Source organism: Chanodichthys erythropterus, chromosome 13, assembly GCF_024489055.1.
Source record: "Chanodichthys erythropterus isolate Z2021 chromosome 13, ASM2448905v1, whole genome shotgun sequence".
NCBI lineage: Eukaryota > Metazoa > Chordata > Actinopteri > Cypriniformes > Xenocyprididae > Chanodichthys > Chanodichthys erythropterus.
This window is the reverse complement of record NC_090233.1, coordinates 33,962,799-33,980,634: the sequence shown is the minus strand read 5'-3', so window position 1 is coordinate 33,980,634 and position 17,836 is coordinate 33,962,799. Positions and strand designations below refer to the sequence as shown.

The window sequence follows — 17,836 nt, the reverse complement described above, 5'->3', positions numbered from 1 at the left end:
TGCTTTCTTCACAGTATCATTAAACACATAGAAAAATGCATATGTCAGCCATGTGACCCACCTCAGTAAATAGCTCGAGTCCGGAGCTTTACGGAGAGACCAAACTCGCCAGATTAGAAAGGCATAGACAAGAAGTTATGGTTTACAGACAAAATTATATCGTTAAAATGCACACTAGCACAAATACACTAATTTAAACACTAGGAAACATGCATAGGCCCTAAAATATATGAAATATATATTTCAGCATAGTGGTAGGATATATATACAGTTAAAAATTTATGTTTGTGTGTTTCTGTATGTGTGTCTGTGTGTGTGTTTTTGTGTGTGCCAGTGTGTGTGGGTGCTGGAATGTGGATCTGGCCCATAGTCCACATGAGGGGCCCCTTTGATGTCCTAAGAGCAAGGAAATTGGGCCTGCTGTGTTACCTCGGAGGGCAACAAAGGTGTCAAGTGGGCTCATCTTTAGTAGACTGTTCGGAGCCGATTTAGTGATTAAGAAACAAAGTTCATCAGGTTAAAAGCATTCTGAAAACTCCAAAGTTTATTGACTCTGAACGGATCCATCCAGACGTTACAGATTCCCCTTTCGGCCATCGAAGTTCCTGCGCGGACTTCGTTGGACGGTAACCAAGTTCGATGGCACATGGATCCGGATGGTCATGCAGCAGGTGGTTCCTACTGGTCCTTGAGGGAGAGCAGATAAGCACCTGTCCATGGATTCTTGCATCCCTTTGATCCCTTGGGATAGGATGAAGGCCAGGCCCAGGGCGAGTGAGTACTTGATTGCCATGGAGAGGCAACGGGTTGTGTTGGCAGGAGTCCAAGCTTGGGCTTTAGGTGGGCTGGTCAGGACAGGCAGTCGTGAGAGTGCTTGGAGGGGTGCATCAATAGGAGTACTGTCACTTAGCTGGGACCCCCTTTGTCAATCCTCAGTTCCATTCCTGGATCTAAGGTGTGATGGTGATCCCTGGGGGAAGATGGGATTTCCAGTTCTGACTGGTCCTCTTTGCTTGAGAGACAGTGCACCGCCAGATGGCTGCGGTGAAGGATGGAACCCAGGGGTACCTGGATCCACTTACTTGGATTGGGCAGGCTGACACGAGTGGCGGTGTTGTGCTGATTGTAGATTAGGATGGCAGCATGAGTAGGGGTTTGGATGAGCAGTCGATCACCCACAGTCTCGGCTTGTGTTCCGATAACTGGGGTGCGCGGCTTGGCCGGGCAGCGTGTGTCGCTGGTCATGGGCTGCAACCGGCCCATTCCTTCAGTGTGGTTTCTGAGGAAGAGCTGGTTTGGGCAGAAGTACTGAAAGTCTTTGGTGAAACTACACCTGCGAAAGTGGGGAGCCGGGCACAGCCGTGGGTTGCTGTTGTGGTAGGCTACCGCAACTGAGGTGTGTTTCTTGGCATGGGTGTTACGTTGCCGCCACCTGACATTGACCATGTCTTTGGGTCTGCCAGTAGCAAAGTCCAGCACAGTTTGTGTAGGATACTGAGGACTCCTATTCATAGCCACTCTGTCCATAGAGAAGCTAATTTCTCGCAGCAGGTCTGTCAACAGAGCTATAACCAGCTGATTTTGGGCAAAGTCATTCTGGAGGACTGTAAACAGTTGCTTCCTTGAGTTCGCAGTTTGGATCAGCAGGAAACTGTGAGTGCGGAGAACCACCGCAATACCTTTCCAGGATTTGCAGGTGGTTTGCAGGGTTTGGCTCTGTGTTGCGAGTTGCTTTCTCAGTTGTAGGCGGAGCTTGTTGTGCTGCTGATGAGGGGAGCAGGCTGTGATGAGACTCAAGTCTCCTGGTTGGTACAGATGCAACGGCAGTGGCACCTGCCGTGCCATCAGTAGTTCTGTGGGGAACACCTGAGTTGACTCCTGTACGGTGTCTGTGATGGCCATGAGCATCAGAGGAGGTTTTACCGTCCAGTCTTTCTGGTCGACTGACCGTGGAAATGTGATTTCCTCGGTTTTGCAGTGAAGCTCGGTGCTTTGCGTTTGCAGTCTGGACATGACGGTAAACTTGACATCCTCTGGCGTGCTCTGCCACATCTTGCTGCATGCTGGGCCAGTGCGCCACTTGTTTTAATGTCTCGTCCGTAGTTCTGGTGCCATGGTGTTTGGCACATGGTGTGTCGTGGGTGTATATCAGTTCACCCCCCTTTTGGCCCTGTGGCAGTACAGGCTTTGGCGCTGTGAGGACATCAGGGACATACTTTAGAAAGTTTATTCCCACACGCAGCATGTGGTCGGTCTTGTGCAGTCGTTTGTTGCTAGGGGCCGCCGTGAGACCAGATGCCGGGAACGGGAGGTTGGAGGGGTCTGAGTGGTGGTACAAAACATGTCGAATGGAAATGTTGGAAAGTTTGGTTGTCAGTGGCAGTGGCAGTAAGGTGGGAAATGTTGCAGGAACAGTCCGCTGGCTGCGGGTTGTTGTTGCCACACTAAGGGTGGGTGAATGGGGTGGGTGTGACCATAGCTTGTTATGCAGTGTGCCAGTCTTGGCAAGGGCATTAGTTTGGTCGTTCACACCTTTGTCACGCCCTGGTTGCTTCAAGCATCTTTTCACCTTTTCCCAGTAAATGATCATGTCGTGTGCTTGGGTGAGGTGATCACGTGTCTGGAACATGTGTTGATGTTTCACCTGCTTGTTGCATTCAGTCTTGAAACCAGTTTGTTTCCAGCCCAGAAGATGGCATGTGAAACAAGGTCTGGCAACGTGTGAGTCTGTGCACATGAGTTCCCTGATGTTATGAGCTGAGGAGACGTGAAGGGTTTTGAGGGTAGCTGCTGCTTCACCATATTGACATGACTGGGGACCCCACCTGCTGTTCTGTGGTTGGCAGGGTTGGTTTCTTAACCATCGTACCCCTGCATTTGCCTGTGGGATGCCCTCATGGTTGTAGGAACGTCCATCGACGTAGGCCGTGGGCATTCCTTGGCACGCATTCTCTTTGAGGTATCTGTGACAGGCTGGTCGCTGTTGTTGGGGTACCAGTATCTGAAGTGTCAACGCTGGTGTGCTGTTATAGCAGTTTTGACAGGCAGCTGAATCTCCGCTCCGTGCAGACTTGTGCTTTCTGGCACGTTGTGGCAGTGGCACCTGCTGGTTCAGCCTCCTGAAGTCGCTGGTGGGTCGCCATTTGCTGTCTGGTTTGACAATGGACCAGGTAGGGGCTGAATAGGTGCTGTTGCATGGGCAGATAACACCTTTTCCTTCTGTTGAATGAACAACCTCCTGTACTGGTTCATGTGGGGCGATGTGACCTTCGTACTGCCTGATTAAGGTGGGAGGAGCATTTGGGTGTGTTGCACTATGCACTGTGTGAAGTTTAGTGAGACCACAGCATAAAAGGTCTTTGTCAAATGTCACTTTGAGTTTGTGCAAGACGTTTCTGGAGTTTTTGACAGTCTGCATCATTCTTTAGCGCACTTGCATCTTTCTGGATCTGTTGGCCTTTAGGCTCAAACCTTGGGAAGGGCTCCTCTGTTGTGGTGTTAGCTGTCAGGTTGGCTGTCAGAGGTGCAGCGCTTTCCTGAGTTTCCCAGGCAGGCTGGTTAGCGACTGTGGGTACTGCAAGGTGTTTGTCCTCCATCAGCTCCGTTCTGTGCACCTGTTCTGTGGGTACCAGTTTGATGGAAGTGATGGAGATGCTCTTGAAGGATGCTGTGAAACTTGTGTTGCTTAAGCTTCCTTCTGGGACCATGGCAGCTGGTATTAAGTTAATGACTGTTAACTTGCGTTCAAAGTCATAGGGGCCGTGGTCCATTATCCATTCTAGATGGTGGGCTTTGGGAATGCTGATGTCTGTGACCATGCATTCGTTGAGCCAGCTGTGAACTACGTAGGGTGACACTTCAGTTAGCGGTGTGGCTTTTAGAGCAAGTCCAAGTTCCACGCCTTCAGGTGACAGTGTGAAGGAGCCCAGCATGTGGCTTAGGGTTTGACCACATTGCCTGTTGAGCCAAACAGCACCCCCTTTGGTGTAAGGTGGAACTACAATTTCCTGTATGTTGATCCAAACAGCACCCCCTTTGGTGTAAGGTGGTACTACAGGTTCCTGTATGTTGATCAGGATGCAGACCTGTTGGATAGTCTGGCCTGACAGGAAGTTGGCAGTGTTGACAGGAACAACAGGAGGCTGTACAGTCATTGGTGCCCACAACAACTCATTTGCACTGTCCGTATGAGCATTAGAGTGCATCAGGATGTCTGGAAGGACCAGGAAGTGATGGGTTAAATGCCGGTTGTTCCATTTGAAGTTCACAACGCAGATGTCCTTGACGGTCATCATGGTTGACAGACGAAAGTCCAATGGGAAGCGTATTTGCATGTTGACAAATGGGAGGTCCGGTGTTCCTTCAATGAGGGCACTTAACAGCGTGTGGCTGAAGGCTGAGTTGTCTGCCCACAGTGTGAGAATAATGTCTGTTGTAGTTACATCATTCAGCTGTGAGTCTGTCATGACCTTGGAGCAGAGGGAGCTACAGTCTATGGTGGGTTGAAGTGTGCCGGGTAGCGAACTTGAACTGTGCTCTAAAACCGGGTTCCCGCGGTTAGCTGGGAGATTTCCCGCGACCTCTGTGACCTGACCGTCTGGCTCAGGTGGCCTGGGTGACTGGGAAGGCAGAAGTTCACACACTTGAGCCCAGATTTTCAGTGGTCTGGCGTTCAATAAGGGCTCAAAACAGTCTAGCAGGTCTTTGTGAGTGGAACAGAGAAACGTGTCCATTTGCGCTACGCACACAGGAGGTACCAGGCTCACTCGACCAATGGTGTGGTGTGGGAGCTGTGTGTTCAAGGTGGACCTCATTTGGACTGTGCGACTGCACATTCAGCTCACATCTTTGTGACTTGAGAGTCTGAGTTTGTCTTTCAGCTTCATTTCTCAGTCTTTCAAAAAGGTAAGGACAGGTTTCTGGACAGTGATCGGAGTCTGGGTAACTGGTTGGAATTTCTACAGTCTTTTTAGACGCAGTTCTCTGCTTGGCTTGAGCTTCGTCGACCAAGTCTCGCGGCTGCTGAATAGACATGCTGCTTGAGCAGGCCAAGGCTGCCAGATGATCACTCACCGCAGGGTGCAGCTCTCGGAGAAGCAGAGGGTTGAAGATGAAATCTTCCTCCGTTGCTGGCTGGTTACGTGCTCCGTAGTACCCCCTTTGCATTCGGCTGTAGAAAGTGTATGGGTTATTCAGTCTGCCCCGTTTTAGGTCCATGGCAGCAGGGAGCCCTTGATCTGATGCAGGGTCAGAAAGCTTTTGGATCAGAACCTGTCGCAGGTGCTGGCAGTTGGATGTGACAGCTGCTGGCGAAGGTTCTTGGCCGTTGGACGTTTTGGGCAGTGGACTTTTAACCCCATTTGGAATTAGGGCTTCTTGACTGGTTAGGGGAAACTCGGTGATGTGTGTTTCCCCTCCCATGCCACTTTTCAGTACTCTGTAACCAGTGTCAAGTTCATTCACATAGTCTCTTTGTTGTTTCGGAGCCATAACTCCTTTCTGGGCCTGTTTGAGATGATTTTCACAGGTCAGGGCTTTAGTGTGTCTGTCTTTCAGTGTAGTCTCTGCTTTGGCTAGGGGAGCTTCGCTGTGTTGGAGTTTTCCAGTCAGTTTTCTACGCTCCACCTCCAGGTGGAGCTCTGCGAGGGCTTTTTGAAGTCTTTGCAGCTCCTCCTGCAGCTCGGGTTTGGATTCGTCCGCTGTCCAACGCTGGTCCTGGGTCTCGACGAGTCGCTGATCGTGGTGACGATGAATCTGGGCCTGATTCCTCCGGGCGTCCTCCGCCTGGAGCTTGAGGTTGTGGGCGATGGCTCGGATGACTCTCGCCCACTCTTTGTAGCTCGGCATTGGATCGTGGGCCATTAGTCGATTCAGGTTGTCGTCCAGCTGCTCGTTGCTTAGGTGCTGGGGATCCACAGCGTCGTTGGGCAGGATTGTGCTGGTCAGGGAGCCCAACCCGGTCTTGAGTCCGTCCCCATGGGTGCTGGGGCTGGCTGCTCTGAACACGTTAGCTTGCTGTTGGCGAGAGAAAGACAGCACAAACAGAACCAATGCAAGCACGCGCAGGGCTAACGACTTATAATAATGCATGATTATATAATTCTTTGGTTTGGTTCCAGTTAACTGGTGCAGACAGTTAGTGGAATGTAGGCTAGACACTTAATTGTCGATAGCCAAAAGGACCACGCGGGTCAATTTGTGTGGGTGAGTGCCGGATTTGAATAAAGATTTTGACAGGCGGTAGCCCTAAGAGTCCTTTGATGACTCTCGCTGCTCGGTCGTCTATCTATTACTCAGTTTTCCGTGATGGCTCTCACAGGCTCTGCTTTTACATGAACTGAAAGAAACAAACACAGTAGAGAAGCAAAACAGAACAGGGAGGATGCAATTAAATGAGAAATAGAGCAGTAAACAAATAGAAAGGAATCAAAATAGAATCGCAATAAACTAAAACAGAAGGGCTAGAGGGGAGAAGTGAAACTTAAACTTCCTATTCCAGCTGGGTTTATGACGGTGTCAGGCGAGTGCACGGTTGCATCATAAAACCTAGAGGGATGGTATGGATCGAGAGCCTAAGGGTTGGCCCGCACCTGAGTAATTGAAGAATATGTAATATTCTGTGGCTTTCAATTAGGTGAAGTGACTGTATGTCGTAGGCCTGGGTGAATCGTGGGTGCTCAGATAAGAACTCAATGGCAGGCCACCTTTCCTCGACGATCAAACACTCTACTGCGGTGTCCGTGGCCACCTGTCCCCTTTGTACCACGGTGCAACCTCTCAAACAGGGAACACCAGCACAATTGCGCACTTTGGCAAGGTATTTGCGCCAACGGCCCGAGTGACCAGTCAAGATTGAGTTTTCCCTGAACTCAGAGTCTGTCCCCTTTACGGGCAGTTACTCCAAACGGGCGGTTCTGTCGTGCAGAAGCCTGAGCAGGGAATTTAAACAAAATTGCCGCTTGTTGTCACCCCGGGTCTCGTTGCCTCCTGTACCTGATACACAACTCGCTGATGTCCTTGCGTGTTGCCCGTGATACGAGGTCAGAATGTCCACGATTCACACACGGTTAGTGTAAGAAGCGCCAGGCCAGGTAGCTCCACTCACTGGAACTCACTGGAGCAACCGTCAGCTCACCCCAGGGCGCTAAAGGGCCTTATCTGCAAGTGCACAAACAATCAGGTAAACACGACTTAATTGTAAATTTAAAACTCAATTTAAATCTTGTTTAAATAGAATTTAACTAATTAAGTGTGTAGGATAAAAGAGTAGGGGTCTAAAATGAACTAGCTAGAAGCAGAAAAGTAAAGATAACAGAAAACAAAAACAAATCAGATGCACTTGATTCAAATTTGAATTAAACTCTGTTCAATTCAATTTAAATGAGTGCATAGAATAACAGGATGGGAAAAAGCTTGAAAAGAGGATAATTCAGAGGCACTTGATTCAAAATTGAATTAAACTTGTTCAATTAAATTTAAATGAGTGCATAGAATAACAGAATGGGAGAAAGAAAAGAGAAAGCCTTCCCTATTTGCAGATTTTTCCTAAAGAGAATTGCTTGTTGATAGCAAAATGCCAACTGATTGACACTACTTAATTTTAAAATTGAATTAAATGTTATTTAATTAAATTCAAAAATAAGTGTATGAAATAAGGAGGCTTGGGTGTGCGTGAATATTATTGCCAGCCAATAACACACAGGACCCAGAACTAAGAGTGAATAAAATAAAACATTAAGTAATAAAGGGAATGAATTTCCAAAGTAAACTAAAGAAATAACTTGAGAGAGAGAAAGACAAAAAGGGAATGGATGAAATAACACAAAGTGGAATAAAAATAAAATAAATAAACTGAAATAAAATAAAATAAAGTAGATCTGTGAATACAGGAAAAAGAATACAAGGGAAAAGAGAATTGACTTATCTGACAGTGTCCACCAGGGGCGCACTCTCAGAAAGTGAATTCCCTTGTTGGAAGAGGGAAACAATTTAAATTAAAAATTTAAACGCGTTTAAATTAAATTTAAATCAGTAAACCACATTCCAACAATGATTGGAAAGCATAACCACCAAAAGCAAATTACTTTTACAACTCCCCGCAGTATAGAGAAGCAAAAGATAACTTGGAGATAATTCAGTTCAAAGTATGGAGCGGCTTTAACTCAGAACGTCCACGCGGTGGCGTCACTGAGTCCACACAACCAATAAGTAGGGAGGGGTGGCACACCTGAGCAGACTGCCCTCTGGCGTCTGGTCAGAGTTACTGCATCCCCTTTCTTTGAGTCGTGATACAAAAACGAGCGCGCTTGTGGGTTTCTGACCCTTACGCTGTTTTAACTGCACGGTCACGATTACAACTATAGAACCTCAGCGGATTCTTTCATAAATATATGTGTACCGTTTTACTCACGGGTACACAACTCTGGGAATCAGTCCCTTTGGTGCAAACTTTAATGCACGCGAATATGTAACTTTTGCGGGATTGCTTCGCCGCTGTTACTAATCAACATTGGATCAGAATGCTGATACGAGCTCCAAATTATTACACATCAATCGATAAACCAGACGGACTGCTTTTCCGATTAGATCTGTAACGGGGATCACGTGGTTTTGGGTAGCTAGTCCAAACGACGTAACCCAGGAGCAAACCGGCTATTGTGAATTTTTGGACGACACAAGAAATTCAGATTCAATAGCGGGTAAATATAATGAGGCCTTTAAAAGAGATTTAGTGGAAATATTCGTCACTATACTCCTTTCAAAACGCGTTGAATACGATTCAATTCGTTAATTCAAGCGGAAATTAATATTCAAAACTGTAACTTACTGCAAAGATTGTCGTCCTTCACAGATACGAGCTTGAAATATCAATAGACTGCAGTGTATTTCACGGTCAACCAAGGCTAGGCCTGCAGTGTTTTTAGACACAAACAGCAGCTTGTTAACGGTGCGTAGAGAGGACTCGTGCGTCTTCTCACTGAATAAAGCGCGCATGTAAGTTAAATCATACAAAATTATTCTACATTGCTCTTTTACCGAAAATCAAGTTTAAAACGTTGCCCGCATTCTCCACCAAATAATATATGTAACGAATGTGTAGCGGTTATTAATCAATTTATGGATGAAATATGAATATAATAATTCATAAGGTTATGAATAAATTATGATTCATATATCGACCCAATGGGGAAATTAAACATATATTGTGAATCAATTACAACGAATTATAATCAATTACATATATGATTAGTTCTGGTTTAATAATTATTTAGAGAAACTGTTCGTTTGTCCAGCAAACTAAGTCCCTCACAGAATATTATAAACGGAGTTATTCTCTGGCCATGAAAATAACTAAAGCATAAAGCGATCGAAAAAACGTTAAAGTGACTTGGTCTTCAGTTGGAAGAACAACAGAACAATCGAGCATGAATTAAGTGTTTTAATATATGCAGCTACGAATACAGAGGTTATACATCTAAATATATATATACAAGAAAATACATATATATACACGAGAATGAAAATGAAGAAAAGACAGGGAAAGAAAGATGATCAAAGAATGGCAAATTACACAGTTAAACCCTTTTGAGAGAGCCAGCACAGAAATCAGTTTAGACAAATTTAAGGTAAATGATAATACTTGCTTATTGGTTCAAGTCCGTGAGTAGCAGTTTCAACGCGCTTGGCTTGGTCCTTTCCGAGAGGGTTTCTCCGGCGGGGTTTTCAAAAGAGGTTTAAACTTAAGTAACTTAACCGAAGAGAGAGAGAGAGAAAGGAAGTGGTCCTCCCGAGCTGCGCGCGCGTGGTTGGGAAGCGCGGTCACCTGAGGCGTCCGGGGAGACGTGCACGAGACGATCGGGAGGTCACCGGGAGAACACAGAAAAGGTGTGTGTTGTTGTTTTTATGGAAACCCAAACTAACACACCTCCTGAATTGTAGCGGCCAATAGATGCGCAGCACTATCTGGCGGGCAAAGTTCCTTGGTTTGGTCTCCTAGATGAATTTGCATACTTAGTGGCCATCAGACCGGATTTCGAGATCGAGTGCTTTCTTCACAGTATCATTAAACACATAGAAAAATGCATATGTCAGCCATGTGACCCACCTCAGTAAATAGCTCGAGTCCGGAGCTTTACGGAGAGACCAAACTCGCCAGATTAGAAAGGCATAGACAAGAAGTTATGGTTTACAGACAAAATTATATCGTTAAAATGCACACTAGCACAAATACACTAATTTAAACACTAGGAAACATGCATAGGCCCTAAAATATATGAAATATATATTTCAGCATAGTGGTAGGATATATATACAGTTAAAAATTTATGTTTGTGTGTTTCTGTATGTGTGTCTGTGTGTGTGTTTTTGTGTGTGCCAGTGTGTGTGGGTGCTGGAATGTGGATCTGGCCCATAGTCCACATGAGGGGCCCCTTTGATGTCCTAAGAGCAAGGAAATTGGGCCTGCTGTGTTACCTCGGAGGGCAACAAAGGTGTCAAGTGGGCTCATCTTTAGTAGACTGTTCGGAGCCGATTTAGTGATTAAGAAACAAAGTTCATCAGGTTAAAAGCATTCTGAAAACTCCAAAGTTTATTGACTCTGAACGGATCCATCCAGACGTTACATATGGCTTTAAAGTACCGCAAGAGCGATTCGAGATCAGCCTGAGGCAGTCAGCGCAGTTTCTAAAGAGGAGCTGCACAAGCTGTGATGACGACACAGCTGTTTCACGATTGGCCAGATTCACCGCATGACAACGATCACGTGTGTTTTTAACTGTTATAAAAATCTGTGTTTTTATAACAGTTAAAGCTCTTTTCATGTAGTCGCGATGTTATATCGTGTCATGTTTATCAAAATAAAATGTTTAACAAAACAAGATGTTTGGTTTTATACATTTTTGCAATATTACTTGAAACTTTCTTTACTAACTGATAAAAGACTGTTTATTAGGTGCACTGAAAGGAATAATATTAATATACATCATCAGTGCACGAGGTAGGGCCTTAAAAACATCAGCCAATCGTTTACGTGATCATCGCATAAACGATTGGCCCTCTGGCCTGTCAGTCACTGCCGTGACGTTCCTTGTGAGAGACGTGTGCGGCTGCGCGCTCCAGTAACTTTCCACACTCCACAGGCACCGCATGCAATGTTTTTGTCAGGAGACAGGAGTAACAACTGCAGATTATGAGTTACCTGCGGTGAGTCCGACATAATGAATCCACTAACACGACACAGCGAATGCTGGTGGTAAACACTCGTGTTCATATACTCGTGCACGAGTTGTGGGAGGCGTTCCCTCGAAACGAGCTGTGAAGCAGGGGTGTTGTTCTTACGCATGCGCTCATTTCAAAAACTCACTAACAGTCTTTGGTTTCTCAATCCACAAAAAGATCCTCTGTAGCACCTTTAAATAATATATGCTTATGTTGAACTTTATTCTTGTAAAAACAGATGCTTTAAGCAGTACATAAAGTATTGAATGCAAAGGTCTCTGAAACATCAGTGTATTAGTCAAATATTGAATTTTTTCACTTCAGCTGTGATAAAGTATGCAAACGCAGTGCGAGAGTCACTACGGGAAGCAAAAAAGTGTCCGACTTCACGTCTCCGTTTTCAGCTCTTCTCTGACTGCACGCGGATACTCTCGCCGATCGGTTGCATCCGGCCGCAGCCGATGTCGAACACACCTATTGTCACGATCACCGTCAGTTCCTGGACTCATTTACCATAGTCACATGCTCACATTCCACACCAATCACCAATTGCCACATACAGCTGTAGCTCATTACCTGGACTATAAGAAACTCACTCACCCACCACCTCATGGCGAAGTCTTGTTTACCCCGGTTGCAATTCTGAGCGTTTGTATCCTGTCTACCTGTCTGTTACTGATCCTGCCTGTTACCTGTTTACGATCCTCTGCTGCCTACCCCTGACCTGTGCTTTGTACATCGACCTGTGACTGATATCTGCCTGTCCTGATCTTTGCCTGTATCCTGACCTCGACTCTGCCTGTCCCTTGCTGTTACTGTTTGTTCCTGTTTGACCCTGCCTGTACGACCACGCTCACTCTTAAAAAAGCTTTGCATATTGATCCCTGCCTGAGTCCAGCTTCGTTACAGTAATGATGCTGAAAATTTTGCTTTTCCATCATAAGAATAAAGTACATTTTAATATTTACTGAAATAAAATGTATAATTGTAAATGTAAATTGTAAAGATTTCACAAAATTAATTGTACCAACCCCAAATTTTCGAAGAGTACAGTAAAACATCACAGACATCAATTAAAGCCACAGAGAACCAGGTGACTACAAGATAAACATCCCTTTCTTCTCTCTCCTTGATTCAAATATAGATATGTATTAAATATAAGATCATATGTTTATCCCTCACACCACACACACATAGACCAGAATGGTTTTCCTCTGCCTCTCATTAAAACTGCTGTGGCTCAGCCTGTCCAAGTGCTTTAATGAGCTGGACCCACAGTGCTATTCAGCACTTTTCATTATGCATGTGTATTTCTGTTCAGCTGGCTATTAATCATTTCACAGATGAACAAAAGATGAGTCCACACAGCTGATCAAACAGAGATCTCGCTAATGAATGTGTTATAGCATGTTTATCTGTGTTACATCACCTCAAATTCTCAGGTCTTGACTGCTGTCTGCAGGACTAATGGTTGATACAAGAAGTGAGGAAATGGAACTGTTAGATTCTTATAATGGTTCTTACAAAACAATGCATCAAGAATTGTATAGAAATCATCATTGAAAACAAATCTAAAGACTGTTAAATTGGTATACATGTACAGATAGTTTGCTCTATATCAGTTTTTCCCCAAACTTTTCAAACGGTTTAGCCACTGTAACGAATGTGTAGCGGTTATTAATCAATTTATGGATGAAATATGAATATAATAATTCATAAGGTTATGAATAAATTATGATTCATATATCGACCCAATGGGGAATTAAACATATATTGTGAATCAATTACAACGAATTATAATCAATTACATATATGATTAGTTCTGGTTTAATAATTATTTAGAGAAACTGTTCGTTTGTCCAGCAAACTAAGTCCCTCACAGGATATTATAAACGGAGTTATTCTCTGGCCATGAAAATAACTAAAGCATAAAGCGATCGAAAAAACGTTAAAGTGACTTGGTCTTCAGTTGGAAGAACAACAGAACAATCGAGCATGAATTAAGTGTTTTAATATGTGCAGCTACGAATACAGAGGTTATACATCTAAATATATATACAAGAAAATACATATATATACACGAGAATGAAAATGAAGAAAAGACAGGGAAAGAAAGATGATCAAAGAATGGCAAATTACACAGTTAAACCCTTTTGAGAGAGCCAGCACAGAAATCAGTTTAGACAAATTTAAGGTAAATGATAATACTTGCTTATTGGTTCAAGTCCGTGAGTAGCAGTTTCAACGCGCTTGGCTTGGTCCTTTCCGAGAGGGTTTCTCCGGCGGGGTTTTCAAAAGAGGTTTAAACTTAAGTAACTTAACCGAAGAGAGAGAGAGAGAAAGGAAGTGGTCCTCCCGAGCTGCGCGCGTGGTTGGGAAGCGCGGTCACCTGAGGCGTCCGGGGAGACGTGCACGAGACGATCGGGAGGTCACCGGGAGAACCCAGAAAAGGTGTGTGTTGTTGTTTTTATGGAAACCCAAACTAACACACCTCCTGAATTGTAGCGGCCAATAGATGCGCACCACTATCTGGCGGGCAAAGTTCCTTGGTTTGGTCTCCTAGATGAATTTGCATACTTAGTGGCCATCAGACCGGATTTCGAGATCGAGTGCTTTCTTCACAGTATCATTAAACACATAGAAAAATGCATATGTCAGCCATGTGACCCACCTCAGTAAATAGCTCGAGTCCGGAGCTTTACGGAGAGACCAAACTCGCCAGATTAGAAAGGCATAGACAAGAAGTTATGGTTTACAGACAAAATTATATCGTTAAAATGCACACTAGCACAAATACACTAATTTAAACACTAGGAAACATGCATAGGCCCTAAAATATATGAACTATATATTTCAGCATAGTGGTAGGATATATATACAGTTAAAAATTTATGTTTGTGTGTTTCTGTATGTGAGTCTGTGTGTGTGTTTTTGTGTGTGCCAGTGTGTGTGGGTGCTGGAATGTGGATCTGGCCCATAGTCCACATGAGGGGCCCCTTTGATGTCCTAAGAGCAAGGAAATTGGGCCTGCTGTGTTACCTCGGAGGGCAACAAAGGTGTCAAGTGGGCTCATCTTTAGTAGACTGTTCGGAGCCGATTTAGTGATTAAGAAACAAAGTTCATCAGGTTAAAAGCATTCTGAAAACTCCAAAGTTTATTGACTCTGAACGGATCCATCCAGACGTTACACCACTTCTTTCCTATGGCTTTTGTTACCTCATCACTAAAAATCTGCATAACCACATTTTTAACATGAACTAAATGAGCATGGAGATTTCCTAACTTACTTTATAAGAAAATATTAAGACGCATTTTTATTTGACAAAAAATGTGGTTGCTCTTTGCATGTTGGACTGAAGTCCAATTCTTGTCAAAGTTGTAATTTCTCTGCCAAAAAAATCAGACTTTATGCTGATACACAAACGTCTGGCTGTGAGGATTTAAGTGGTGTACCAACAATCACAATTATGATGCAGTCAATGCAAAATCATTCATTTTAAATTGTAATAATATTTCACAATATTACTGTTTTTACTGTATTACCAGTCAAATAATTAAAGCCATGGTGAAACTTTTGAATGGTAGTATAAGCTTGGCACAGACTGATGAGTTCAGTAAAGTTCATCAAAGTTGAAATGGGAACACACAAGACGAAATCACCTCCAATATTGATTTTCATGACTGTGAGTAGTGATACCTATCCAAAATTTGATTTAGGAAATCAGAGACACAAAGGACATCCATAAAACTGAGCACTATTCCTAGACTTGTATTGATCACAGCAGTGGAAGCCAGTTCTACCTTCATTGATTACAGACTAAAAAGAAAAACAATCATCAATCTAGGTATTTGCAACAACGTTTGACTTTAGAGCCACACTGAACATGAAATTTGAACACAGACGCAGATTGTGATTTTCTCTGAAAAGGATTCAAAGTAAAACGGCTGTTTCTGGAGCTAGTTTCACACATGGGTCTGTAAGATGAACTATGGGTAAGAGAGTTAATACTGAATTAGGTTCCACTTTGTCCATTTTGATGAATGAACCACAATCTTCCATCCCACTCTATGTGAACATTGCTCAATCATATTGACCATGGCATTAGGGGCCGAGGAAAACACTGTCCATGATTAAAAACACTAAACACAACCAGTCCTAAATATAACTTAGGCAGTTTTCTATTTTAAATTATTTTAAAATGTAATTTATTCCAGTGATGGCAAAGCTGAAGTTTCAGAAGCCATTACTCCTGTCTTCAGTGTCACATGATTCTTCAGAAATCATTCTAATATGCTGATTTGGTGATACATTTCTTATTATTATCAATGTCGAAAACAGCAGTGCTGCTTAATATTTTTGTGGAAAATGTGATTAAAAAAATCAGGATTCTTTTGGTGAATAGAAATTTCAAAAGAAGAATATTAGAAATGAAAATCTTTTGTAACAATATAAAAAGTCTTTACAGCATTTTTTTTCTTTTACATTTCACATTTAATGTGTCCTTGCTGAATAAAAGTATATGATTCTTTAAAAAAATCTTTCTGACCCCAAACCTTTGAACAATATTGTATACACTTAGAATTAAGATTCATTTAAAACTGAAATGCACAAAATAGCAGTAATTAAAACCTGACTCAACTGAAATTCTGTGGTAACAGAAAGTTAGTTCTGTACTTACATTGATCATAGCATTGGAGGTGATGCGAAAGAGGGTGGCTCTCTCATTGACAGCCTTGATTTTCTCTCCTCCCTCCAGAGGCACACGTAAGGTCTCGAGCTCACTTAAAGACCGCTGCAGCGCCGCCCCATGCTTGGCTATCAGGTCATTGCATGTGCTCAAGTCATCCAACTTACTGGCCAGAGTCTTGAGAGTGCCCTGGATCTCACTGTGGTCTGACTGAGACGTGGGCTCCTCGTCCGCAGAGTCATCTACACAGAGACAAACAGAATACAAGTAAATTTCATTATTGGGTGAACTAGACTTTTTAAAAACAGAAAAAAATCCCAAGAGCACAATGTCCCCACAATGTTTTCCAGCTGTTCTCATTACTGAGTCGAGGGCACAGCTCCTCCTAATTTCCCTCATTAATTAATGCTGATTTTACAGGTGGCTGAGGTCCCAACGGCAGCTACCCAGTCGATATTACCATAGTCACTAATGCAAACAAAGCACAAACATCCTAAATCAAAACACACACTGTGATGGTGGACAGATAGTGACTAAAACATTTTAAACTTTTTAAACTTTTAAGAAACCTGCAATTCTCAGATATAAATGGTTTTCTTAATAAAATCAAACTGGAAAACATAAGTTCTGAACTGGCAAGATTCATCTGTGGATAAGAAGTAGAGTTGGGGGTGTAGAAGCACAAACGCACAACTTTAATTTAAAGTCCTTAAGTAATGCTTTACCTAAAAAGAAATGACTACTTTTGACAAATAAAGTGCTGTGAAAAAGTAAAGCACATGAAAAGACATACAGTATGTGTGAATATAGATACTGAAATTTTATCTGCACATTGGTGAAGGTGATATAAAACTGTAACGTCTGGATGAGATCCGTCGGAGCCAACCAACTTTGGAATTTTCAGAATGCTTTTAGCCTCCTGAACGGTGCATGTAAATCATGAATCGCTCCAGCCGGTCTAAGCAAACTGGGATTTTGGCATCTTTGCGGCCCTGTCAGAAACTAACCAGAGAACCACAGTCCCAAGCTCTGGGGACTTCAAAAGAGTCCCTCATGTGGGTTAAGTGCCAGACCAGCCAAATCCCAATACACACCACACATACACACACAGAGACACACAAACACACACAAACACGTATTGAAGATTGTATGTGCAAAATATGAATATGACTAAGTGTACCCGCCGTTGTATTTCAAATTGCATATAGGTATCCATACTGTATAAGCTTAGCTAGGACTGTAGTAGTTTCTAACGATAAAATATGACTGTAAACTATAATGTCTCTTGTATGCCTTTCCCACCTGACAAGTTTGGTTTCTTTATAAAGCTCTCTTTATGCCTCATTCAACAAGGTATGTCACATTACTGTAAAATGCATTGTTCTATTTTTAATGGTACTGTGAAGAAAATACACTCTGGTCTGATACTTCATAAATTATGCAAATCGAGCCGCAAGACAAGACAAGTTTTGCCTGCCAAACATTACGCCCGTATCATTGGCGGACGGTACCAAGGAGGCGTTCTGGTTGTTGTCCTTAAAAAACAATGACACGCGTCTCCTCGTTGCACAAGTTTTCCTGTCGTCAAGCCTTCGCCATCCTCCATCACCTAGGAGACGGACTCTCTTCTTTATTTTCCGGTTATTTTACTCTTCAGTTTAAACCTTGTTTGAAATACCCGCCGGAGAACACCCTCCTGAAGAAGGACCAATTACCAAACCGAGCGCTCTGAAACTCTAAAGCTACAGCACCCGAACCTATATGCAAGTATTAACTTCTTTAAGATTTGTGTACTGAGTTTCCTTGCTGGCTCTCAAAGGTTTAACTCTTTGTAATTTGCCACTGTTTTGATCACCTCTGTTTTGTTGACTTTACTTTCGTTTTCTATATATATGTGTAGTACTTGTGACTATTTAGCTGTATAACCTTTG

General features: G+C 43.4%; 1 protein-coding gene across 2 annotated transcripts in view; it reads right to left on the bottom strand.

Annotated features, from left to right (window-relative positions):
* The window catches only part of osbp2b (oxysterol binding protein 2b), a 90,798-nt gene that overhangs the window by 22,928 nt on the left and 50,034 nt on the right, over nucleotides 1–17,836 (bottom strand). For both annotated transcript variants that reach the window (XM_067406012.1, XM_067406013.1), the window contains one exon: nucleotides 15,897–16,147. In XM_067406012.1, coding sequence (XP_067262113.1) covers nucleotides 15,897–16,147 — 251 coding nt within the window. The remainder of the gene's footprint in view (nucleotides 1–15,896; nucleotides 16,148–17,836) is intronic.